Below are 21,487 nucleotides of genomic sequence, written 5' to 3'. Positions count from 1 at the left end.
CATTGCACTAAAGCCACCAAATGCTCTTCTGTAGAGACTGATATGGACTATGGCTACACCCTAAACAAAACAGCACACTCTTTCTCCAGAGGGAGAAAAGAGCACTCTATTACGCATACAGAACATAAATGATTGGGCTGGATTACCCGGGCCTCCATACAATCTAAGCAGGAAACAGAATCTGAGTCAGAGAAATTCTCCTCAGAAAAATCATAATCCTCCATAACTTGACCAGACAAATTTGGACAAAAATAACTTGCACCTCACACCCTCAATGGCTGGGGCACTCACAACCTCCTATGACCCAGGCAAGAAGAGAAACAGGTCCTCTCCACCGCCACTCGGTCACGATACAGAAAAGGAGAATGAAAACAAGACCACGCCCGGTCACGAGGTGCAACATGTAGGCCAAAGAAAAGCGCACCAGTCCACAAGAACTGCGTAGCTCTAAAAAAATTGTATGTTCCGTAATAGCCATGAGCCCCAACATTTCTATACATAAGCAGACATAATCACATAACAAACATGATTAAAGTCCCCCACTGCTCAATAACCCCCTCAAGAGATATTAAACATTGATTCCATAAAGATAAAGGAGTCCCACTGAGACCCTGACTTCTATCATTTACATTACATCCACAATGAAAGTAAAATGAAACGATCTTACCGGAATCTATGCCATGGAACAGTAACATGGTCCTTCAAGGTTGACAGATAGTAGCGTTGCTTCTGACATGGACTTGAGTGAAGAAAGCAGGCAGCAAAACTCATCAACGCTGTTTGCTTGTGGAGCTGTTAATGAGTCAGGATGGTTTCGCAGAAAGACTCTCCCTGCATCTCCAGACTCCAATTTTCATCCATACTCTCACACTGAGAGGCTGACAGGACTACTTAAAACTCCCGTCCCATCTCAAATAGTACTACCCTCCATAAGAGACTACTCTGTAATCTTCAGACACTTCTCCCTGTGACGAAAGGCAAAGAATGACTGGGGGATGAGGAAAGTGGGGGAGGTATTTAAGCCTTTGGCTGGGGTGTCTTTGCCTCCTCCTAGTGGCCAGGTTCTGTATTTCCCAAAAGTAATGAATGCAGCTGTGGACTCTCCTCATTTTAAGAAGAAAATACTGGAGGCATCATCTCTAAAGGTATATGAAGATCCAAAATGTTCTTTTGTGATTCAGACAGAGCATACCATTTTTTAAAAGTATCCAATTGACTTCTATGATCAAATTTGCTTCTCTCCCATGATATTCTGTGTTGAAGAGATACCTAGGTAGGCATCTGGAGCACTACATGGCAGGAAATAGTGCTGCCATCTAGTGTTATTCCAAATGCATAACGTTCTTGCAAAACTGCTGCCATATAATGCTCCAGAAATGGGCTGGGTGTTAAGCATATGTCTCTACTTTTCAACAAAAGATAACAAGAACAAAGAAAATTGATAATAGAAATAAGTTAGAAAGTTGTTTAAAATTGCATGTTCTATCTAAATCACGAAAGAAAATTGGGGTTTCATGTCCCTTTAATGTGCTGTTACTTAGTAAGTAAAGAAAGGGATTGAATGTCAAGAACAAACATAATAAGTTTGCATTAATACTTTTTTTTTTCCTGTCAAAAGGCCAGATAAAAAAAAAAATCAGTTCATTATCAGCCAGGTTAGACCCACAAAAAACTGCCCACTGCTGGTAAAGGCTCATACTTAAAAAAAAAAAACCAACAACAAAAAACATGGAAGTCCTAGAGAGAGTGGCAACCTGAATCCAAAATAAAGCAATAACGCTCTCTGGAATGCAGAATCGCAGGAGAGAGCTAAACACACAAATTAAACCAGTCCTATGTAGGAATTGCTGATAATTATATGGAAACTTTTACACTTACCGTTTTTCTATTTTGATAGTATAAATTTCATCAAAAATGGTCTTTAGATATCTTTGTTTTGGCAATCGAGACATAAGTGTTTTCACCGAAGCATTGAAGACTTGCTCATCTGCACACTACAAGACACAATGAAAAAGTATTGGCTTGCCACTTGTTTCATGTCAATTCTGTATATCTTTATAAAATTCTGTCTCTCTTTATGTAACTGAACCCCGAGCTATAATGGAAAAAAATATATATATAAAAAGCAGACAATTTTACACAACATTTCAATTTTCTTCTCTCTCTTGGTATCCTTTGTTTAAAAGTATAGCTAGATAGGCTCACATGCAGCAATGCACTACTAGTAGCGGCTGATTCATGGCTGCGCATATTTATTTGTATAGCGCTGTGTACAAAGATGGGCATAAAAAGACTTCTGATAAGATACATAAACATAACAGACTAAAATCTAGTACAGGAGGATGAGTGCCCTATGCACCGGATGTGTTCAGCAAGCTCTCAGTAGTTTGTTGCTGCTTCTACAAAGGATACCAAGAGAATTAAGCAAATTTGATAACAAAAGTAAACTGGAACGTTGTTTAGAATTTCATGCTCTATTTGCATTATGAAAGAAATATTTTATGTCCCCTTAAAGGGACATAATACTCATATGCTAAATCACTTGAAACTGATGCAGTATAACTGTAAAAAGCTGACAGGATAATATCACCTGAGCATCTCTATGTAAAAAAAGGAAGATATTTTACCTCACAATCTCCTCAGTTCAGCAGAGTAAGTTCTGTGTAAAAAGTTATACTCAGCTGCTCCCAGCTGCAGGTAAAAAAAAATAAAAAATGAAGAAATGAACAGCAGCCAATCAGCATCAGCAGTGCTGAGGTCATGAACTCTTTTACTGTGATCTCATGAGATTTCACTTAACTCTCATGAGAATTCATAGTAAACTTCCTTTACCTGATTGGTGAAATAAGATGAGAGTGCACGAGGTTCATCCTTTCAGCTGTCCCAGGACAGACATACTAATATGCTGCTTAGAAATCCTTTACAATGGGATGTGGCTACTGAGGAATTTTGAGGTAAAATATCTTTCTTTTTTACATAGAGATGTTCAGGTGATATTTTCTAGTCAGCTTTTTACAGCTATGCTGCATCACTTTCAAGTGTTTAAACATGTGGGTATTATGGCCCTTTAAGTATTTAGTAACAGGAAATTACTACTGCTCATGGGTTACATTAGAATCGTATCTCATTTTGGAGAAGCCACACTAAAGGTAAATATTTAAAATCTTAAGAAGCAGCGTATTAAATACTTATATATTTTTATTATCAAAATATTTTTTTGAAAACACAATTCATGCTTAGGATATAAAAGATAGAGGGCGCCACATGGTGCAAATCAGGCAGGTAACCAACCATGATACAGCCTCATGAAACTGTGCTGTGACACGGAGAAACGCGTTGCTACTATTTTAACCTTTTAAATACATTTTTAATATCTATATCTCGCTGCTGCTTGTTCTTTTTGGCCATTTTTCCTTAACGAGAGCGGATTTCCATCATTGAGCATTGTCTGACATCTTCCGTGGCATCAAGGAATATCTCTGGACTACCTTTGGATGGGACGAGGATACCATCAACCCTAAGTGTGCCTAGGTGTCTGCCGGACGACCCATTGGTTCCGGCCTGCCCGTATTGCACAATTGTGCTCTCTACCACATGAGTAAGATTTCACCTGTACCTGCATCTATATCATTTAGTTACCTGCCTGATTTGCACCATGTGGCGCCCTCTATCTTTTATATCCTAGACCTATCTACCCTGTGTCGTGGCGTGACACACTAGAGGAGCTGCCTGGAGTCGTGATACCTTCTGTTGTTAGATAATCCTTTATAGAGGACATTTCTTCTTTTTTATTATCACCGATTACTTGGACTTTTGTTTCATTCTCTCACTTTGCATATTTTGTATATCACATTGCATCATCGTTACATTTTGTATATTTGAGTCTGCTATATTTGATCAGTTTGCTGTACTGACACTAGTCACTATATCACTGACACTCTAGTCACTATATCACTGACACACTAGTCACTATATCACTGACACTCTAGTCACTATATCACTGACACTCTAGTCACTATATCACTGACACTCTAGTCACTATATCACTGACACTCTAGTCACTATATCACTGACACTCTAGTCACTATATCACTGACACTCTAGTCACTATATCACTGACACTCTAGTCACTATATCACTGACACACTAGTCACTATATCACTGACACACTAGTCACTATATCACTGACACACTAGTCACTATATCACTGACACTCTAGTCACTATATCACTGACACTCTAGTCACTATATCACTGACACTCTAGTCACTATATCACTGACACTCTAGTCACTATATCACTGACACTCTAGTCACTATATCACTGACACTCTAGTCACTATATCACTGACACTCTAGTCACTATATCACTGACACTCTAGTCACTATATCACTGACACTCTAGTCACTATATCACTGACACTCTAGTCACTATATCACTGACACTCTAGTCACTATATTTCTGGAACCACAGTAATTTTACTATAGATTCTTTTGACATATATTATATACATCTGTCAAAGGTAGTCTATATTTCAATTTTTATATATATTTATATACTTATACATATATTTGATCATTAAAGGGACAGTCTAGGCCAAAATAAACTTTCATGATTCAGATAGACCATGTAATTTAAACAATTTTCCAATTTACTTTTATCAACAATTTTGCTTTGTTCTCTTGGTATTCTTAGTTGAAAGCTTAACCTAGGAGGTTCATATGCTAATTTCTTAGACCTTGAAGGCCACCTCTTTTCAGAACACATTTTAACAGTTTTTCACCACTAGAGGGTGTTAGATCATGTATTTCATATAGATAACACTGTGCTCGTGAAGTTATCTGGGAGCCAGCACTGATTGGCTAAACTGCAAGTCTGTCAAAAGAACTGAAATAAAGGGGCAGTTTGCAGAGGCTTAGATACAAGATAATCACAGAGGTTAAAAGTATATTAATATAACTGTGTTGGTTATGCAAAACTGGGGAATGGGTAATAAAGGTAATAAAACATAATTTATGTAAGAACTTACCTGATAAATTCATTTCTTTCATATTAACAAGAGTCCATGAGCTAGTGACGTATGGGATATACATTCCTACCAGGAGGGGCAAAGTTTCCCAAACCTTAAAATGCCTATAAATACACCCCTCACCACACCCACAAATCAGTTTAACGAATAGCCAAGAAGTGGGGTGATAAGAAAAAGTGCGAAGCATATAAAATAAGGAATTGGAATAATTGTGCTTTATACAAAAAAATCATAACCACCACAAAAAAGGGTGGGCCTCATGGACTCTTGTTAATATGAAAGAAATGAATTTATCAGGTAAGTTCTTACATAAATTATGTTTTCTTTCATGTAATTAACAAGAGTCCATGAGCTAGTGACGTATGGGATAATGACTACCCAAGATGTGGATCTTTCCACACAAGAGTCACTAGAGAGGGAGGGATAAAATAAAGACAGCCAATTCCTGCTGAAAATAATCCACACCCAAAATAAAGTTTAACAAAAAACATAAGCAGAAGATTCAAACTGAAACCGCTGCCTGAAGAACTTTTCTACCAAAAACTGCTTCAGAAGAAGAAAATACATCAAAATGGTAGAATTTAGTAAAAGTATGCAAAGAAGACCAAGTTGCTGCTTTGCAGATCTGGTCAACCGAAGCTTCATTCCTAAACGCCCAGGAAGTAGATACTGACCTAGTAGAATGAGCTGTAATTCTTTGAGGCGGAGTTTTACCCGACTCAACATAGGCAAGATGAATTAAAGATTTCAACCAAGATGCCAAAGAAATGGCAGAAGCTTTCTGGCCTTTCCTAGAACCGGAAAAGATAACAAATAGACTAGAAGTCTTACGGAAAGATTTCGTAGCTTCAACATAATATTTCAAAGCTCTAACAACATCCAAAGAATGCAATGATTTCTCCTTAGAATTCTTAGGATTAGGACATAATGAAGGAACCACAATTTCTCTACTAATGTTGTTGGAATTCACAACTTTAGGTAAAAATTCAAAAGAAGTTCGCAACACCGCCTTATCCTGATGAAAAATCAGAAAAGGAGACTCACACGAAAGAGCAGATAATTCAGAAACTCTTCTAGCAGAAGAGATGGCCAAAAGGAACAAAACTTTCCAAGAAAGTAATTTAATGTCCAATGAATGCATAGGTTCAAACGGAGGAGCTTGAAGAGCTCCCAGAACCAAATTCAAACTCCAAGGAGGAGAAATTGACTTAATGACAGGTTTTATACGTACCAAAGCTTGTACAAAACAATGAATATCAGGAAGAATAGCAATCTTTCTGTGAAAAAGAACAGAAAGAGCAGAGATTTGTCCTTTCAAAGAACTTGCGGACAAACCCTTATCCAAACCATCCTGAAGAAATTGTAAAATTCTCGGTATTCTAAAAGAATGCCAAGAAAAATGATGAGAAAGACACCATGAAATATAAGTCTTCCAGACTCTATAATATATCTCTCGAGATACAGATTTACGAGCCTGTAACATAGTATTAATCACGGAGTCAGAGAAACCTCTATGACCAAGAATCAAGCGTTCAATCTCCATACCTTTAAATTTAAGGATTTCAGATCCGGATGGAAAAAAGGACCTTGTGACAGAAGGTCTGGTCTTAACGGAAGAGTCCATGGCTGGCAAGATGCCATCCGGACAAGATCCGCATACCAAAACCTGTGAGGCCATGCCGGAGCTATTAGCAGAACAAACGAGCATTCCCTCAGAATCTTGGAGATTACTCTTGGAAGAAGAACTAGAGGCGGAAAGATATAGGCAGGATGATACTTCCAAGGAAGTGATAATGCATCCACTGCCTCCGCCTGAGGATCCCGGGATCTGGACAGATACCTGGGAAGTTTCTTGTTTAGATGAGAGGCCATCAGATCTATCTCTGGGAGCCCCCACAATTGAACAATCTGAAGAAATACCTCTGGGTGAAGAGACCATTCGCCCGGATGCAACGTTTGGCGACTGAGATAATCCGCTTCCCAATTGTCTACACCTGGGATATGAACCGCAGAGATTAGACAGGAGCTGGATTCCGCCCAAACCAAAATTCGAGATACTTCTTTCATAGCCAGAGGACTGTGAGTCCCTCCTTGATGATTGATGTATGCCACAGTTGTGACATTGTCTGTCTGAAAACAAATGAACGATTCTCTCTTCAGAAGAGGCCAAAACTGAAGAGCTCTGAAAATTGCACGGAGTTCCAAAATATTGATCGGTAATCTCACCTCCTGAGATTCCCAAACTCCTTGTGCCGTCAGAGATCCCCACACAGCTCCCCAACCTGTGAGACTTGCATCTGTTGAAATTACAGTCCAGGTCGGAAGAACAAAAGAAGCCCCCTGAATTAAACGATGGTGATTTGTCCACCACGTTAGAGAGTGTCGAACAATCGGTTTTAAAGATAGTAATTGAGATATCTTCGTGTAATCCCTGCACCATTGGTTCAGCATACAGAGCTGAAGAGGTCGCATGTGAAAACGAGCAAAGGGGATCGCGTCCGATGCAGCAGTCATAAGACCTAGAATTTCCATGCATAAGGCTACCGAAGGGAATGATTGTGACTGAAGGTTTCGACAAGCTGTAATCAATTTTAGACGTCTCTTGTCTGTTAAAGACAGAGTCATGGACACTGAATCTATCTGGAAACCCAGAAAGGTTACCCTTGTTTGAGGAATCAAAGAACTTTTTGGTAAATTGATCCTCCAACCATGATCTTGAAGAAACAACACAAGTCGATTCGTATGAGACTCTGCTAAATGTAAAGACGGAGCAAGTACCAAGATATCGTCCAAATAAGGAAATACCACAATACCCTGTTCTCTGATTACAGACAGAAGGGCACCGAGAATCTTTGTGAAAATTCTTGGAGCTGTAGCAAGGCCAAACGGTAGAGCCACAAATTGGTAATGCTTGTCTAGAAAAGAGAATCTCAGGAACTGATAATGATCTGGATGAATCGGAATATGCAGATATGCATCCTGTAAATCTATTGTGGACATATAATTCCCTTGCTGAACAAAAGGCAATATAGTCCTTACAGTTACCATCTTGAACGTTGGTATCCTTACATAACGATTCAATAATTTTAGATCCAGAACTGGTCTGAAGGAATTCTCCTTCTTTGGTACAATGAAGAGATTTGAACAAAACCCCATCCCCTGTTCCGGAACTGGAACTGGCATAATTACTCCAGCCAACTCTAGATCTGAAACACAATTCAGAAATGCTTGAGCTTTCACTGGATTTACTGGGACATGGGAAAGAAAAAATCTCTTTGCAGGAGGTCTCATCTTGAAACCAATTCTGTACCCTTCTGAAACAATGTTCTGAATCCAAAGATTGTGAACAGATTTGATCCAAATTTCTTTGAAAAAACGTAACCTGCCCCCTACCAGCTGAACTGGAATGAGGGCCGTACCTTCATGTGAACTTAGAAGCAGGCTTTGCCTTTCTAGCAGGCTTGGATTTATTCCAGACTGGAGATGGTTTCCAAACTGAAACTGCTCCTGAGGACGAAGGATCAGGCTTTTGTTCTTTGTTGAAACGAAAGGAACGAAAACGATTGTTAGCCCTGTTTTTACCTTTAGATTTTTTATCCTGTGGTAAAAAAGTTCCTTTCCCACCAGTAACAGTTGAAATAATAGAATCCAACTGAGAACCAAATAATTTGTTTCCCTGGAAAGAAATGGAAAGTAGAGTTGATTTAGAAGCCATATCAGCATTCCAAGTCTTAAGCCATAAAGCTCTTCTGGCTAAGATAGCCAGAGACATAAATCTAACATCAACTCTAATAATATCAAAAATGGCATCACAGATGAAATTATTAGCATGCTGGAGAAGAATAATAATATCATGAGAATCACGATTTGTTACTTGTTGCGCTAGAGTTTCCAACCAAAAAGTTGAAGCTGCAGCAACATCAGCCAATGATATAGCAGGTCTAAGAAGATTACCTGAACATAGATAAGCTTTTCTTAGAAAAGATTCAATTTTTCTATCTAAAGGATCCTTAAACGAGGTACCATCTGACGTAGGAATGGTAGTACGTTTAGCAAGGGTAGAAATAGCCCCATCAACTTTAGGGATTTTGTCCCAAAATTCTAACCTGTCAGGCGGAACAGGATATAATTGCTTAAAACGTTTAGAAGGAGTAAATGAATTACCCAATTTATCCCATTCCTTAGCAATTACTGCAGAAATAGCATTAGGAACAGGAAAGACTTCTGGAATAACCGCAGGAGCTTTAAAAACCTTATCCAAACGTATAGAATTAGTATCAAGAGGACTAGAATCCTCTATTTCTAAAGCAATTAGTACTTCTTTAAGTAAAGAGCGAATAAATTCCATCTTAAATAAATATGAAGATTTATCAGCATCAATCTCTGAGACAGAATCCTCTGAACTAGAAGAGTCCAAAGAATCAGAATGATGGTGTTCATTTAAAAATTCATCTGTAGAGAGAGAAGATTTAAAAGACTTTTTACGTTTACTAGAAGGAGAAATAACAGACAAAGCCTTCTTTATGGATTCAGAAACAAAATCTCTTATGTTATCAGGAACATTCTGCACCTTAGATGTTGAGGGAACTGCAACAGGCAATGGTACATCACTAAAGGAAATATTATCTGCTTTAACAAGTTTGTCATGACAATTAATACAAACAACAGCTGGAGAAATAGCTACCAAAAGTTTACAGCAGATACACTTAGCTTTGGTAGATCCAGCAGGCAGTGGTTTTCCTGTAGTATCTTCTGGCTCAGATGCAACGTGAGACATCTTGCAATATGTAAGAGAAAAAACAACATATAAAGCAAAATAAATCAAATTCCTTATAAGACAGTTTCAGGAATGGGAAAAAAATGCCAAACATCAAGCTTCTAGCAACCAGAAGCAAATGAAAATGAGACTGAAATAATGTGGAGACAAAAGCGACGCCCATATTTTTTGGCGCCAAATAAGACGCCCACATTATTTGGCGCCTAAATGCTTTTGGCGCCAAAAATGACGCCACATCCGGAACGCCGACATTTTTGGCGCAAAATAACGTCAAAAAATGACGCAACTTCCGGCGACACGTATGACGCCGGAAACGGAAATGAATTTTTGCGCCAAAAAAAATCCGCGCCAAAAATGACGCAATAAAATGAAGCATTTTCAGCCCCCGCGAGCCTAACAGCCCACAGGGAAAAAAGTCAAATTTTTGAGGTAAGACAAAATATGATAATTTAAAGCATAATCCCAAATATGAAACTGACTGTCTGGAAATAAGGAAAGTTGAACATTCTGAGTCAAGGCAAATAAATGTTTGAATACATATATTTAGAACTTTATAAATAAAGTGCCCAACCATAGCTTAGAGTGTCACAGAAAATAAGACTTACTTACCCCAGGACACTCATCTACATGTTTGTAGAAAGCCAAACCAGTACTGAAACGAGAATCAGTAGAGGAAATGGTAAATATAAGAGTATATCGTCGATCTGAAAAGGGAGGTAAGAGATGAATCTCTACGACCGATAACAGAGAACCTTATGAAATAGACCCCGTAGAAGGAGATCACTGCATTCAATAGGCAATACTCTCCTCACATCCCTCTGACATTCACTGCACGCTGAGAGGAAAACCGGGCTCCAACTTGCTGCGGAGCGCATATCAACGTAGAATCTAGCACAAACTTACTTCACCACCTCCCTTGGAGGCAAAGTTTGTAAAACTGATTTGTGGGTGTGGTGAGGGGTGTATTTATAGGCATTTTAAGGTTTGGGAAACTTTGCCCCTCCTGGTAGGAATGTATATCCCATACGTCACTAGCTCATGGACTCTTGTTAATTACATGAAAGAAATCTATCTTTTAAAACAATAAAAATTCTGGTGTAGACTGTCCCTTTAAGTACATTAGTATTAAGTATTTATCACTGGCGCCTCTTATAGTTACCAGCTTGGCTTAAAGGGACATGAAAGCCAATTTTTTTCTTTCATGATTTAGAAAGAGCATGTCATTTTAAACTTTCTAATTTACTTCTATAATCTAATTTGCTTCATTCTCTTGATATCACTTGCTAAAGAGCATATCTAGATATGCTCAGTAGCTGCTGATTGGTTGCTGCAACTAGAGGCTTTGTGTGATTGGCTCACACGTGCATTGCTATTTCTTCAACAAAGGATATCTAAAGAATTGAGCAAATTAGATAATAGAAGTAGATTGGAAAGTTGTTTAAAATTGTATACTGTTAGGGGTAATATGAACCTGATGGCAGCCATCTTGTTCCTCGCAGCCATTTTGTAATGAATAGACTTTATTATACTGGGGTATTATGCAGTGAGAATTATATGCATGTTATGAGTTTCTTTAGCTATTCGGCCTTGCCAATGTACCCTGGCCTAATGCCTAGAAGTAAGATAGAATAAGATAATGTAAACAAGAGGCTTTAGACACTCGGTTGTCTCTGCAGATGGTAGTTTGTTATGACTCTGTAAATATTGTTATGAGAAACTCATGTTCCAGTTTTTCCTTGTAAATTGCTCTGTATAACTGTGTAAGATGACGCGGTCCTAGCGTGTCATCCCCTTAACCCTGTATGTCACTATAAGAAAGGCTTGTACTGTGCAATAAACAGAATTGGCTTTCGATCATACTGCTGCGTGGTCTGAGTCATTCTAAGGGGCCCTTATCAGGTAATCTACATATGCCTCAGGTGGTACACTAGGCCCCAGGCTTTGGCCTGCACTGACACTTACCCCCTGAAGGGGACACCTAACAGTTTTGGCGTCAGGACAGTGGGATTCGCAGTGAGTAACTATGAGTGCTTTTACCATGCTTTCTTTCTGTGAATTTGAACCTAAATTTAGTCTGGTAATAGGTGTTGATAATATATGATATAAGGTTAAAGGGGTTCCTGTGGTTGAAGCACAGGTTTGCGGAGGTTAAAGTCCTGCCGGCAGTTGTGATACCCCTCCAGACAGGTAATCAGTCCTGTGCTGGGACACGACAGGTATTGTGAGTCCTGTCGGTGATAAGCGCGCAAGTAATATATGTATGCCAGTCGACGGGAGGTTCTTTTAAGATAAGGTCCCCCGGGCAACTTGGCAGTGAAGTGAGTAAGTCTCACGTGTGTTGAAGTTTCCCATATTCATTCCCATAATAGAGTTTTGCTACCCACCTGAAGCTCATGTTGATATCTGATGCTTGCTTTTGCTGCTATATAAAATTATGCTGTGCGTAGAAAATATTAAGTGGCTGTGCATGTTAATTGTGGCTATTATTGTATTGAGAAAGGGGAACTGCTCATAGATAAGAATGCACAGAGAAAATTACATGTATAAGGTAAAAGAAAAGAAGAGTTAATAGTTTCTGCAAAAGACAGAAATATTTTTTTAAAAAACACGGTCAGTAAGTACTGCTGTTTGATAAATAGAGAAATCTCTGTGTTAAAGAATGTAGCAGGCAAAGAAGGGGGGCCACCACTGAGCGCGCACATAGCTCAGAAAAGAAAAAAAAAAGAGAGAAAAGAAATCCTGTCTCCGTTTGTAAGATTTTTTTTGTTTGCTTGCAGTAACAAAACTGAAATTTTGTATATTGAGATGCATAATGTGTGATGGTCTGTAGGTTCTCACTATGGTATGCGTGTAACAGATTTACTTTGGACCAGGAACAGAATGTATTATTTGAAAATGATTGTCTCAAACCCTGCAAAAGTGGCCATTTTGTGGGGTTTCGGAAAAAAAGAAAAAATGCATTGTGGAAATGGTGAAAAGTTAATCTAGTGTTTTTTATATATATATATGTATGTCGTACGCTAGAAAATAGATGCTTTTCTGAGAAAGGAAAAAAGGGAGTGAATCTCTGGTATGCGAGATGGAATGAACTTGAGTGTCTGTATCGTAAGAATGTTTCCTTATGTTTCTCTGTTGGGAAATCAGACGTTTTAAGAAGATATTTTGTAATGTTATTTTATGTAACTGTATTTCAAAGTCACCAGCATGTTTTAAGTATGTGGTATTCATATGCAGTTTTAGTTTTAAGTGATAATTGTGTGGCGGCATGTAAAGATATGATATTGTTTTTGCAAGTGAAGTAACGGCTTTGAAAGTGCGATGGTATGGGATTTTTGTCACGCTCTGGTAAATATGAAATTGTTTCTGGTATGATTAATGGGTTAACGTATGTTGTATTTGTAAGGTCTGTGCACGGCGTGGGTGCACACAATATATTTATAGGCTGTAATTGAAAGTTTTTCTAAAAGGGCGTCCGTTTTTGTTGCAAGTAAATTAATCTGCAGGTCATGCTACAGTACAGAGGTGAAATTGGTGTGGTAAATCATACAAGCAGCCTAAATTATGGTTAGGATATACATATGTAATTTGCGTGATGAATGGTTAGTCCTTAAAGGGACGGTTCACTGTAACAAGGTGTTGCTAGTAATGTATTGTCCATGACTTGTTATACAAGCGGCATATTATCTTATATTTGTCTGGAAAATCAGAGCTCAGTGTGTAGACGGAGCAATAGAAAATTGTCATTTTCTTATTTAAAGAACCAGTGCAATAACCCTGTATTAGTAGTTTGCTAAATATATTTTTAGAGACCTTTCTTTGTATATATTTATTTTAAATTTGCTGTTCAGATAGCAGATATTTTTTTTGCAGCATAACTTAATTCTCTCTGTAATGCAAACTGAAGTGATAAGTTGTCTACAATTTTAGTGTAGGGATCCGTGAGACTAGCGGACAGAAAAAAAAAAAAAAAAACGAGAAAAAAACAGAGGAGTGAAAATATTTAAAGGGATACAGGAAAACTGATATAACATCTGAGAATTTAAGGGAATATTTACATAAAAGACGATGAGGTTTACTGTAAGCCTAACACTAGTATATGTCACTGTGTTAGCAGTTTCAATTAAAGATTATTTTTGCGTTTGGTTAAAATGTCCCTTTAATTAGCCTGCATCCCACTGTGAGTGCGTTCTTATGCTGCTTATGCTTGTTTAGGCTATTTAATGAACGTCAGTATACATTTTCTTTATTATAAGGATCATTGGGATTAATTTAAAGGAGAAATTGTATTAGTATTTCTTTTTCAGAAAGCTTATTTTTTTTTGTGTTATATGCGGTTGTTATATTTGGCTGGAGAGCTGCAGAATGGGGAATATCAATTATATACAACGTTAAATCCAATAATTTTGTTGTGGTTAAACTAATTAGCATTTATCAAGTTTTAGTGTGAATTTTATATTTTTAAGCAGTAAACAGTGTTTCTCCTTTAAGTAGAAATGAAACTTTGAGCTTGCCTTACTATCCTTGAGAAAGACTGATAACACTGTGCATGTTTTGGTTTTTTTTTTGGCTTTGTTACAGAGAGAACAATTTGCACTGTACATTTAAAGCGGCAGTACTGGTGTTCTATGTTATAAAAAATGATAACTATAAATTGCTCACTACAAAGAAACAAGTATTTATATTATATTCTGTCATAGAATATAGCTTAAAAAATGATAATTTTATTTCTGTGGCTGTCAAACTGTATATCACAGATATAACTCTTTGTTATTTAAAATAACCCCCACTGCGTTCAATAAATAAATGAGATATTATTTAATGAAGTGATTTCAGTGACACTTTAAAAATATATATAGTTATTTGGTTATTAACTAGTCTACCACTATTATTGCAATGACTTTGATTGCTGCTTAACAGTTAAGCCGTGGTCTATAAGGTGTCTAGAAATAAACACCCCTAAAACAAATGATGCACAGTTTATCTGATTCTACTGCATTTATATAACTAGCTAATTTATCTGTTCACAGTTTTGGTTTTATTTATATGGCTTACGTGTATTCTGTCTCTTGGTGTTGTAATGAGATTTATACAGCCTGTGATAAGAGGCAGTCCTCAAAGGTTTAAAAAAATTAGCATATAAGCCTACCTATGTTTGGTTTAATCTAGGAAGGTTGGTTAAAATTAAAAGTCCTATCTGAATAATGAATTTTCATTTATCCTAGAATGTCCCTTTAACAGTGGCTACTGTGGTTATCTGATCTTTCCCAAATAAGCGCAATTTTATTTGTGCAATCTGCAACTTAAGTTTCTTGGGCATCTGCTGTGATTGCTTTCTTTGTGTGATATTAAAGTTTTGTACATAGTGGATGTTTTTAATTGTTTGTCATGTTCTGAGTGTGTTGCATTTCAGCAAATGTCAGAATATGTGTTGCATTCTAAGTTAATTGTAGTTGTTTGAAATTTGTGTCAGCAGCTAATGTTTCGTTTTGTGTAAGACAAGAACGATTGGTTTTCATTGTTTGTTATGTTTTTCTCTTTTGTGGACAGCATATTGAATTGTGAAGTGTATTTCATTTTGCTTGCTATTGAGAATTGTCTCTGCATGAGTGGAGTGCATGAGTTATCGTTTAGTTTCTTGTTATCTTGTGTTTGCGTGTCACATGAGATGTTTCACGCAAACATGGGGGAAGTATTGATGAGTATTGATGAATATCTTTATGTAATGGAGGAGATTATTTTTAGGAGGTGAACCTACAACGTTTTGAATCTCCTCGTACAATGTTATTGTGTTAATTTCAGATGCCTAAAATGTTTTATTTTTCTATGTGGTTCTTAACACTATATTTGTATTTGCAGGATGAGAGTATGCTGTCTTCAGAGATTGAAACACACTAACTGAATTATTTTTGAGTTTCCATATTTAGGTAAATTCTGTACAGGCAAAATTCCATAAGTGCACTCTTCAAAAGATTAAAGATTGAAAGCGAGTAAACCTTTAAAGAAAGAAAAGATAAAGATGAAAGACCTTTTGTCAAGCTTGTTTTAACCACCATACTGCAGTAAAAAAAAAAGTTACTGAACTATCTTTGGATCCATTCTTTGCTTTGCATGCTGGTACCAGCCCCAAAACTGGACTCTGGGTAATCCATGACTGTTTCCTCTGATGTGTGTCTTCAGGACATAAAGACTATCCTTCTCTGGACTGTGCCTTACCGCTCGATATGGAAGTCCTGTTATGCTGTTACAGGATCAACCAATTAAATTAGGGGAGTATTGTTTTAACCCTATTCCTTATATTGCTTGTTTTGTATTTTCTTGTATTTGTTTTATTTTTATTGATCATACTTGGTCTAAGAAATCATATGCTTCATTGGTATTAGTGCACATTGTAGTTTATGTGCTTAACATAGTAACTCTTTAGATAAATGTAACTGTGAACTTCGCAGCATTGTACCCTATTGAATGGCCCACTGAGTATAAGAAAATATGTTCAAGGAAAATGCTGCAACATAGCATAATATTTTAGACCCTTCACCCTTTAGAACATAAGGAGGACACGTCTAAGCTAGAAGTTTATAGTAAATATACAGAGAAATGTTTGTTCAGGGAATAGCATAATTATAGTTTATGAAAGCAAATGTATTTTTCCCTTTTATTAATTAGTATGGTATCTGCAAAGTGAATTTGGTCATTCCTGATGTTTGTCAAAGAGAGTAATTCTTACCATAAAGATGTGTTTACCTTTAAAAGAGCTTGTAGTTTTAAATGATGTTCTGTTTGTATGCTTTCCTCATATAGGAGTGTGAGAGAATTTAGGTTGGAGAATTATAAGCATTATAGATAGCAGCCATCCAGAATAAAGCAACACAAGGTTCTTTTATTTTTTAGAAGTTCAAAGTGATATAGAGAAGTTGTAAATTATTCTCTGAGAAATGTCAATGTATTTAGGTTGTATTATATATCAACAATGTTTTGTTTGATTTTAAATGACATAGGATGAAAGTGACGTTTTATTTGGACATAATTGTGATTGTATTGCGGTGTGTACTCATCCTGTACTGTTTCTGTTTGCTTCCTAGACTCCCTGTGACTCGAGTGTCTGCTTGCCATGGGTATCCACTGGTTGCCTTGTCTACCCCATGAACAAACCATCAGATTTCCAGTATCTCCCTGCGGAAGAACCGTGGATAAGCACCCCTACTGCAAATGAACGGTTGGAGAACTGTATTATAGCAAAGTGTCAAGGTGCAGCGCTCTCAAATGGACAAAGACTGTTCTTAAAGTATTCAGAGGCCACCTAGAGACAGTTGTGCTGTTGCTATGTCATGCTTTACTGTGGAAAAGGAACTGTTGGACATATTGGGGGGTGCTAGCAATGCAGGTGGAGAGATAGAAGATGCAGCGTTGTTTGGGGGTAGATGGGGGGCTGGTTGGGTTTCTGTACTGGTAGACCGGTAGTTTTGGGAGGGCTGGAGGATAGATGGAAGGTATTGGAGGGACTGTACCTATATGCAGTGACAATTAGCCTATAAAAGTATATCACGACATGCAAATATTTTTCTCTTTAGTATTCTTATAGAGTTCTGTTACCATAATATAAGGCTTTACTAATTTTCTATGCCTGTCTATTTTTATGTTATTCTGTTAGAATAAAAGGATGGTATGTTAGGGGTAATATGAACCTGATGGCAGCCATCTTGTTCCTCGCAGCCATTTTGTAATGAATAGACTTTATTATACTGGGGTATTATGCAGTGAGAATTATATGCATGTTATGAGTTTCTTTAGCTATTCGGCCTTGCCAATGTACCCTGGCCTAATGCCTAGAAGTAAGATAGAATAAGATAATGTAAACAAGAGGCTTTAGACACTCGGTTGTCTCTGCAGATGGTAGTTTGTTATGACTCTGTAAATATTGTTATGAGAAACTCATGTTCCAGTTTTTCCTTGTAAATTGCTCTGTATAACTGTGTAAGATGACGCGGTCCTAGCGTGTCATCCCCTTAACCCTGTATGTCACTATAAGAAAGGCTTGCACTGTGCAATAAACAGAATTGGCTTTCGATCATACTGCTGCGTGGTCTGAGTCATTCTAAGGGGCCCTTATCAGGTAATCTACATATGCCTCAGGTGGTACACTAGGCCCCAGGCTTTGGCCTGCACTGACACTTACCCCCTGAAGGGGACACCTAACATATACCCTATCTGAATCATGAAAGCTTAATTTTGACTAGACTGTCCCTTTAAATTAAGTTTATTCTTTTGCCTGCTGTGTTTCTTATCTACCACAATTTATGCTTACCAGATAAATTAATTTATTTCATGGTGGTGAGAGTCCACAATCCATTACGCCTGGGAATTACTCTTCCCTAGAAGGAGGCAAAGATTTCCAAACCCCAAGAGCTCTATAAACCCCTCCCAACTCACAGACACCTCACTCTAAAGTATAGCCAAACAAAAGGAGTAAGGAAAAGAAATAAGAGCAAAAAATATTATTAGCTCTAATTTTTTTTCCTACTCATTTTGTTGGTCTATACACCATGAAAGAAATTAATTTATCAGGTAATATAAATATTATAAAAAAATTATGTTTTCTTTCATATAGGTGGAGAGAGTCCACAAGCTCTTACATATGGGATAATATATCTAAGATGTGAAAGTCCACAAGTAACAATAAAGGGAGGGATAAAATAAAAACTGCTTTTTTCGCTGGAAAAATGTATTTTATGACAAACTAAATATATAGGCACAATGATCAAACTGAGACAACTGCCTGAAGGACCTTTCTACAAGAGGCTGCTTCAGCCAAAGCAAAAACGTCAAAATGGTAAAATTTGGGTGGAGCCTATGCTTGGAGCGGCAGGACGTGTTTTGGAGAAGCTCCTGCTTGTACTTTATAAACTTTGCTTTCTATTTTCAACTAAGAAGAACTATTCTACTAAAGATTGTTTTCTTTGGGAAGCTAAGACTGTCTACCTAATATATCTGAAGTACAGGAGCGATCGACTGACACCCTGACCTATGTTATCCAAGTGAGCTGCGCACACTGCTTGTGAATAGCGTGGCTAGGGCTGCCGCATATACTTCCCCTTCAGACCCTTGGGTCTAAAAGTACACAGATACGATAACTCCTACAATCCTTACATGGTTTGGTATTTTGTGAACCCGTTATAGGCAGTGAATAGAGCTGCTTCACATTGTCTTTACGCTTGGACTGAGAAAGATTGGAACACTTTACATTACTTCAGCACTATATATGAACAAGGGATCTTAACAGAGACTTTCACCTATTAAAGATGGCATCTGGCGTTAACAAACTACTTGAGGCTATGACGAGCTTGTTAAATGAGCATCACGAGAAGTTAATACAAACCTGGACTGCCGAATGGGGTAACCTTAGCGCACTAACTAAGCAAATTGGGCATCAACATTTGATTCCTGGAGAGTTGCTGGAGAAACCCGACAAAGCTGCAAGTGCTCAGGATCTCACCCTAAGGTTGCCAAACCTTCCACCTCAAACCCAGGCCTCGGCTACAGTAGCACAGAATTGGAGCTTACCCGTGAATACTCCCCTAGCTAATAATTCAGACGGTGGTCTGGACTCGAAAGTATTAAAAATATACCCCTCCATGATGCAACCGAGAGAACCGGAAGCTGATGCTAGCGATGGCGTTACAGCCCCTGGCCAAGAGATGCCTTACCGTACACTGAACCTCAGTGTTATAATCGTAATGTCCCAAGTTCTCAGCGACTGGAGGTTGACTATAAGGGAGCAGAAACAGTCAGGGGTAGCGCCGGATTACCATTTGATACTCACTGCGGAGGGGACACAGGATGCGGTGGAGAAAGGCCCCTTTACAAACCATAATCTTTTCCTGAAAAGAACGGCCTCGCATGGCGGTGCCTCAGAACAGGACTCCCTACAAGGAACTTTATGCCTGCTTTTTGACCCTGGGGGCACATTTTATTCTCACCAGCCTTTGGATCCCGGGGGGCTCTCAAGCTCCAGAGGTTGAGTACAAGCCGGAACTGAGACTTGCTAATCCTTCCTAGGTGCATAGTTATGCTCATACGACTTGCTATAGAGGAAGGAAAAGATATAGATATTGCGGTCAGCAGCAGGGTATTGTATTTGTATAGCAGATTCATGAACGCTTCTGTATATATGCATTACACCGATGTGGGACTTGATATAAATAAGTCATTTCGTTTAGACTTGATGGACGGCTCTAAAGCCGGTATTGGGTAAGAGATTAACCGGGCAGTCATCAGGGTCAATCTATGCCAATTTCTCCCACATTAATGACCGCTGCAACATCTATATATTAGACTCTCAGAATGTGGGACATTGAATTACTGTCCCTTAGACTGATTTTGAAAGGGTGAAAAGCAAAGCTCTAAGCATTATATTTCCTAAGAGTATTATTTTAAAGCTCCTGTTCTGAAAGTTAGGAGTTTCTGAGTTTATTCTTATAGTTTATGAAATTGGCAACCTACATTACAAATGTTTTTAATGTTGCAGGAAGTTTTAGATTCGCTATATATATATATCTGTTCTAATTGAGATTATGCAGTTTATTCCACAGAGTTGGTTTTTGTGGAAGGATCAGTTTCATACATGTAGTAGTTATGCTGCAACACTATTTTAAGTATGGTCATTTTTCCAACGGACTGATTAATGTACCTTGCTTTGGACTATATTACCGTTTCTCTTTACTACACTCCACATGGTTAGAAAGTTTAGACTCACTCATTACAATTTACCTATGTCTCTAGTTACTTTCAGTATCACCATGCTCAACTTCGAATGCCCTGCATTCTGGCTATGGAGCTGCCTGTCCATATTCTGGAGTGAATCTCCATGCATGTGCCTCTTAGAAGAAAGTAGGAGTAGATTGCGATATATAAGTGTAGATAAGATGCTGGTTCCTTCATACTTATTGCTAGCCAGGCTGACTATATATAACATATTTGTTGATCCCTAGAGTATAATACCTGGCTTTACTACCTGACAGATGTATGAATAGTGTAACTTTAATTTCCCTGCTGTGGGGTATGGGGTCCGTGCCCGCACGGCAGATCTAATTTTCTTATATCTCCTACTAATACAGGCTAATATCTATAATTCAGGTTTGCCATACTAGGGTATTCCTCTGTTGTTTAGGGAATATGATTCCATAGTTAGGCATAGAGTACTATAAAGCCTCAGTGTCTAATTTAATTACTTATCCTTAGCTAGTATGAGGTTATAATCTAGCTTCATGAGAACTATCTAGAATACTATTACTACTAACCACGTGGGACCACTAGGTTTTAATACGACAGTTCCGTTGACCATTACATAACCTCCATATAATATATCTTACTCCTTAGCGGGAACTAAATATGTATGGACACAATCTTATTGCTGAAATTGTTTGGTCTTTGTTTGTCTATATTTGAGGTCCTTGGCGTTGTCATACACTGGCCCATAACTTACACTGCAGGAGATCACTAGCTAGTCTGATTTAATGTACCTACTATTTGTGTATGTGTTTCTCTACCTTGCTTAAGTTATGTTGTTTATGTTTTTATTGTTTAGTTTAGCGGTATTTATCATCCTTAATAACATGGTTCTTATATGCTCAACTCGGCACAACTTTTTGTTTAAAGCAATAAGTGCCCTTTTTTGAGGTTTATATG

At 37.9% G+C, this 21,487-nt stretch overlaps 1 protein-coding gene across 1 annotated transcript in view; it reads right to left on the bottom strand.

Annotated features, from left to right (window-relative positions):
• Nucleotides 1–21,487, bottom strand: part of EIF2AK4 (eukaryotic translation initiation factor 2 alpha kinase 4) — a 396,156-nt gene that overhangs the window by 16,895 nt on the left and 357,774 nt on the right. Inside the window, exon 38 of the mRNA XM_053697714.1 lies at nt 1,879–1,994. Within this exon, the coding sequence (XP_053553689.1) occupies nt 1,879–1,994 (116 nt within the window). The remainder of the gene's footprint in view (nt 1–1,878; nt 1,995–21,487) is intronic.

This window comes from Bombina bombina, chromosome 1 (assembly GCF_027579735.1).
Source record: "Bombina bombina isolate aBomBom1 chromosome 1, aBomBom1.pri, whole genome shotgun sequence".
NCBI lineage: Eukaryota > Metazoa > Chordata > Amphibia > Anura > Bombinatoridae > Bombina > Bombina bombina.
The sequence above is the reverse complement of the archived record's forward strand: the minus strand, read 5'-3'. Positions and strand labels throughout refer to the sequence as shown.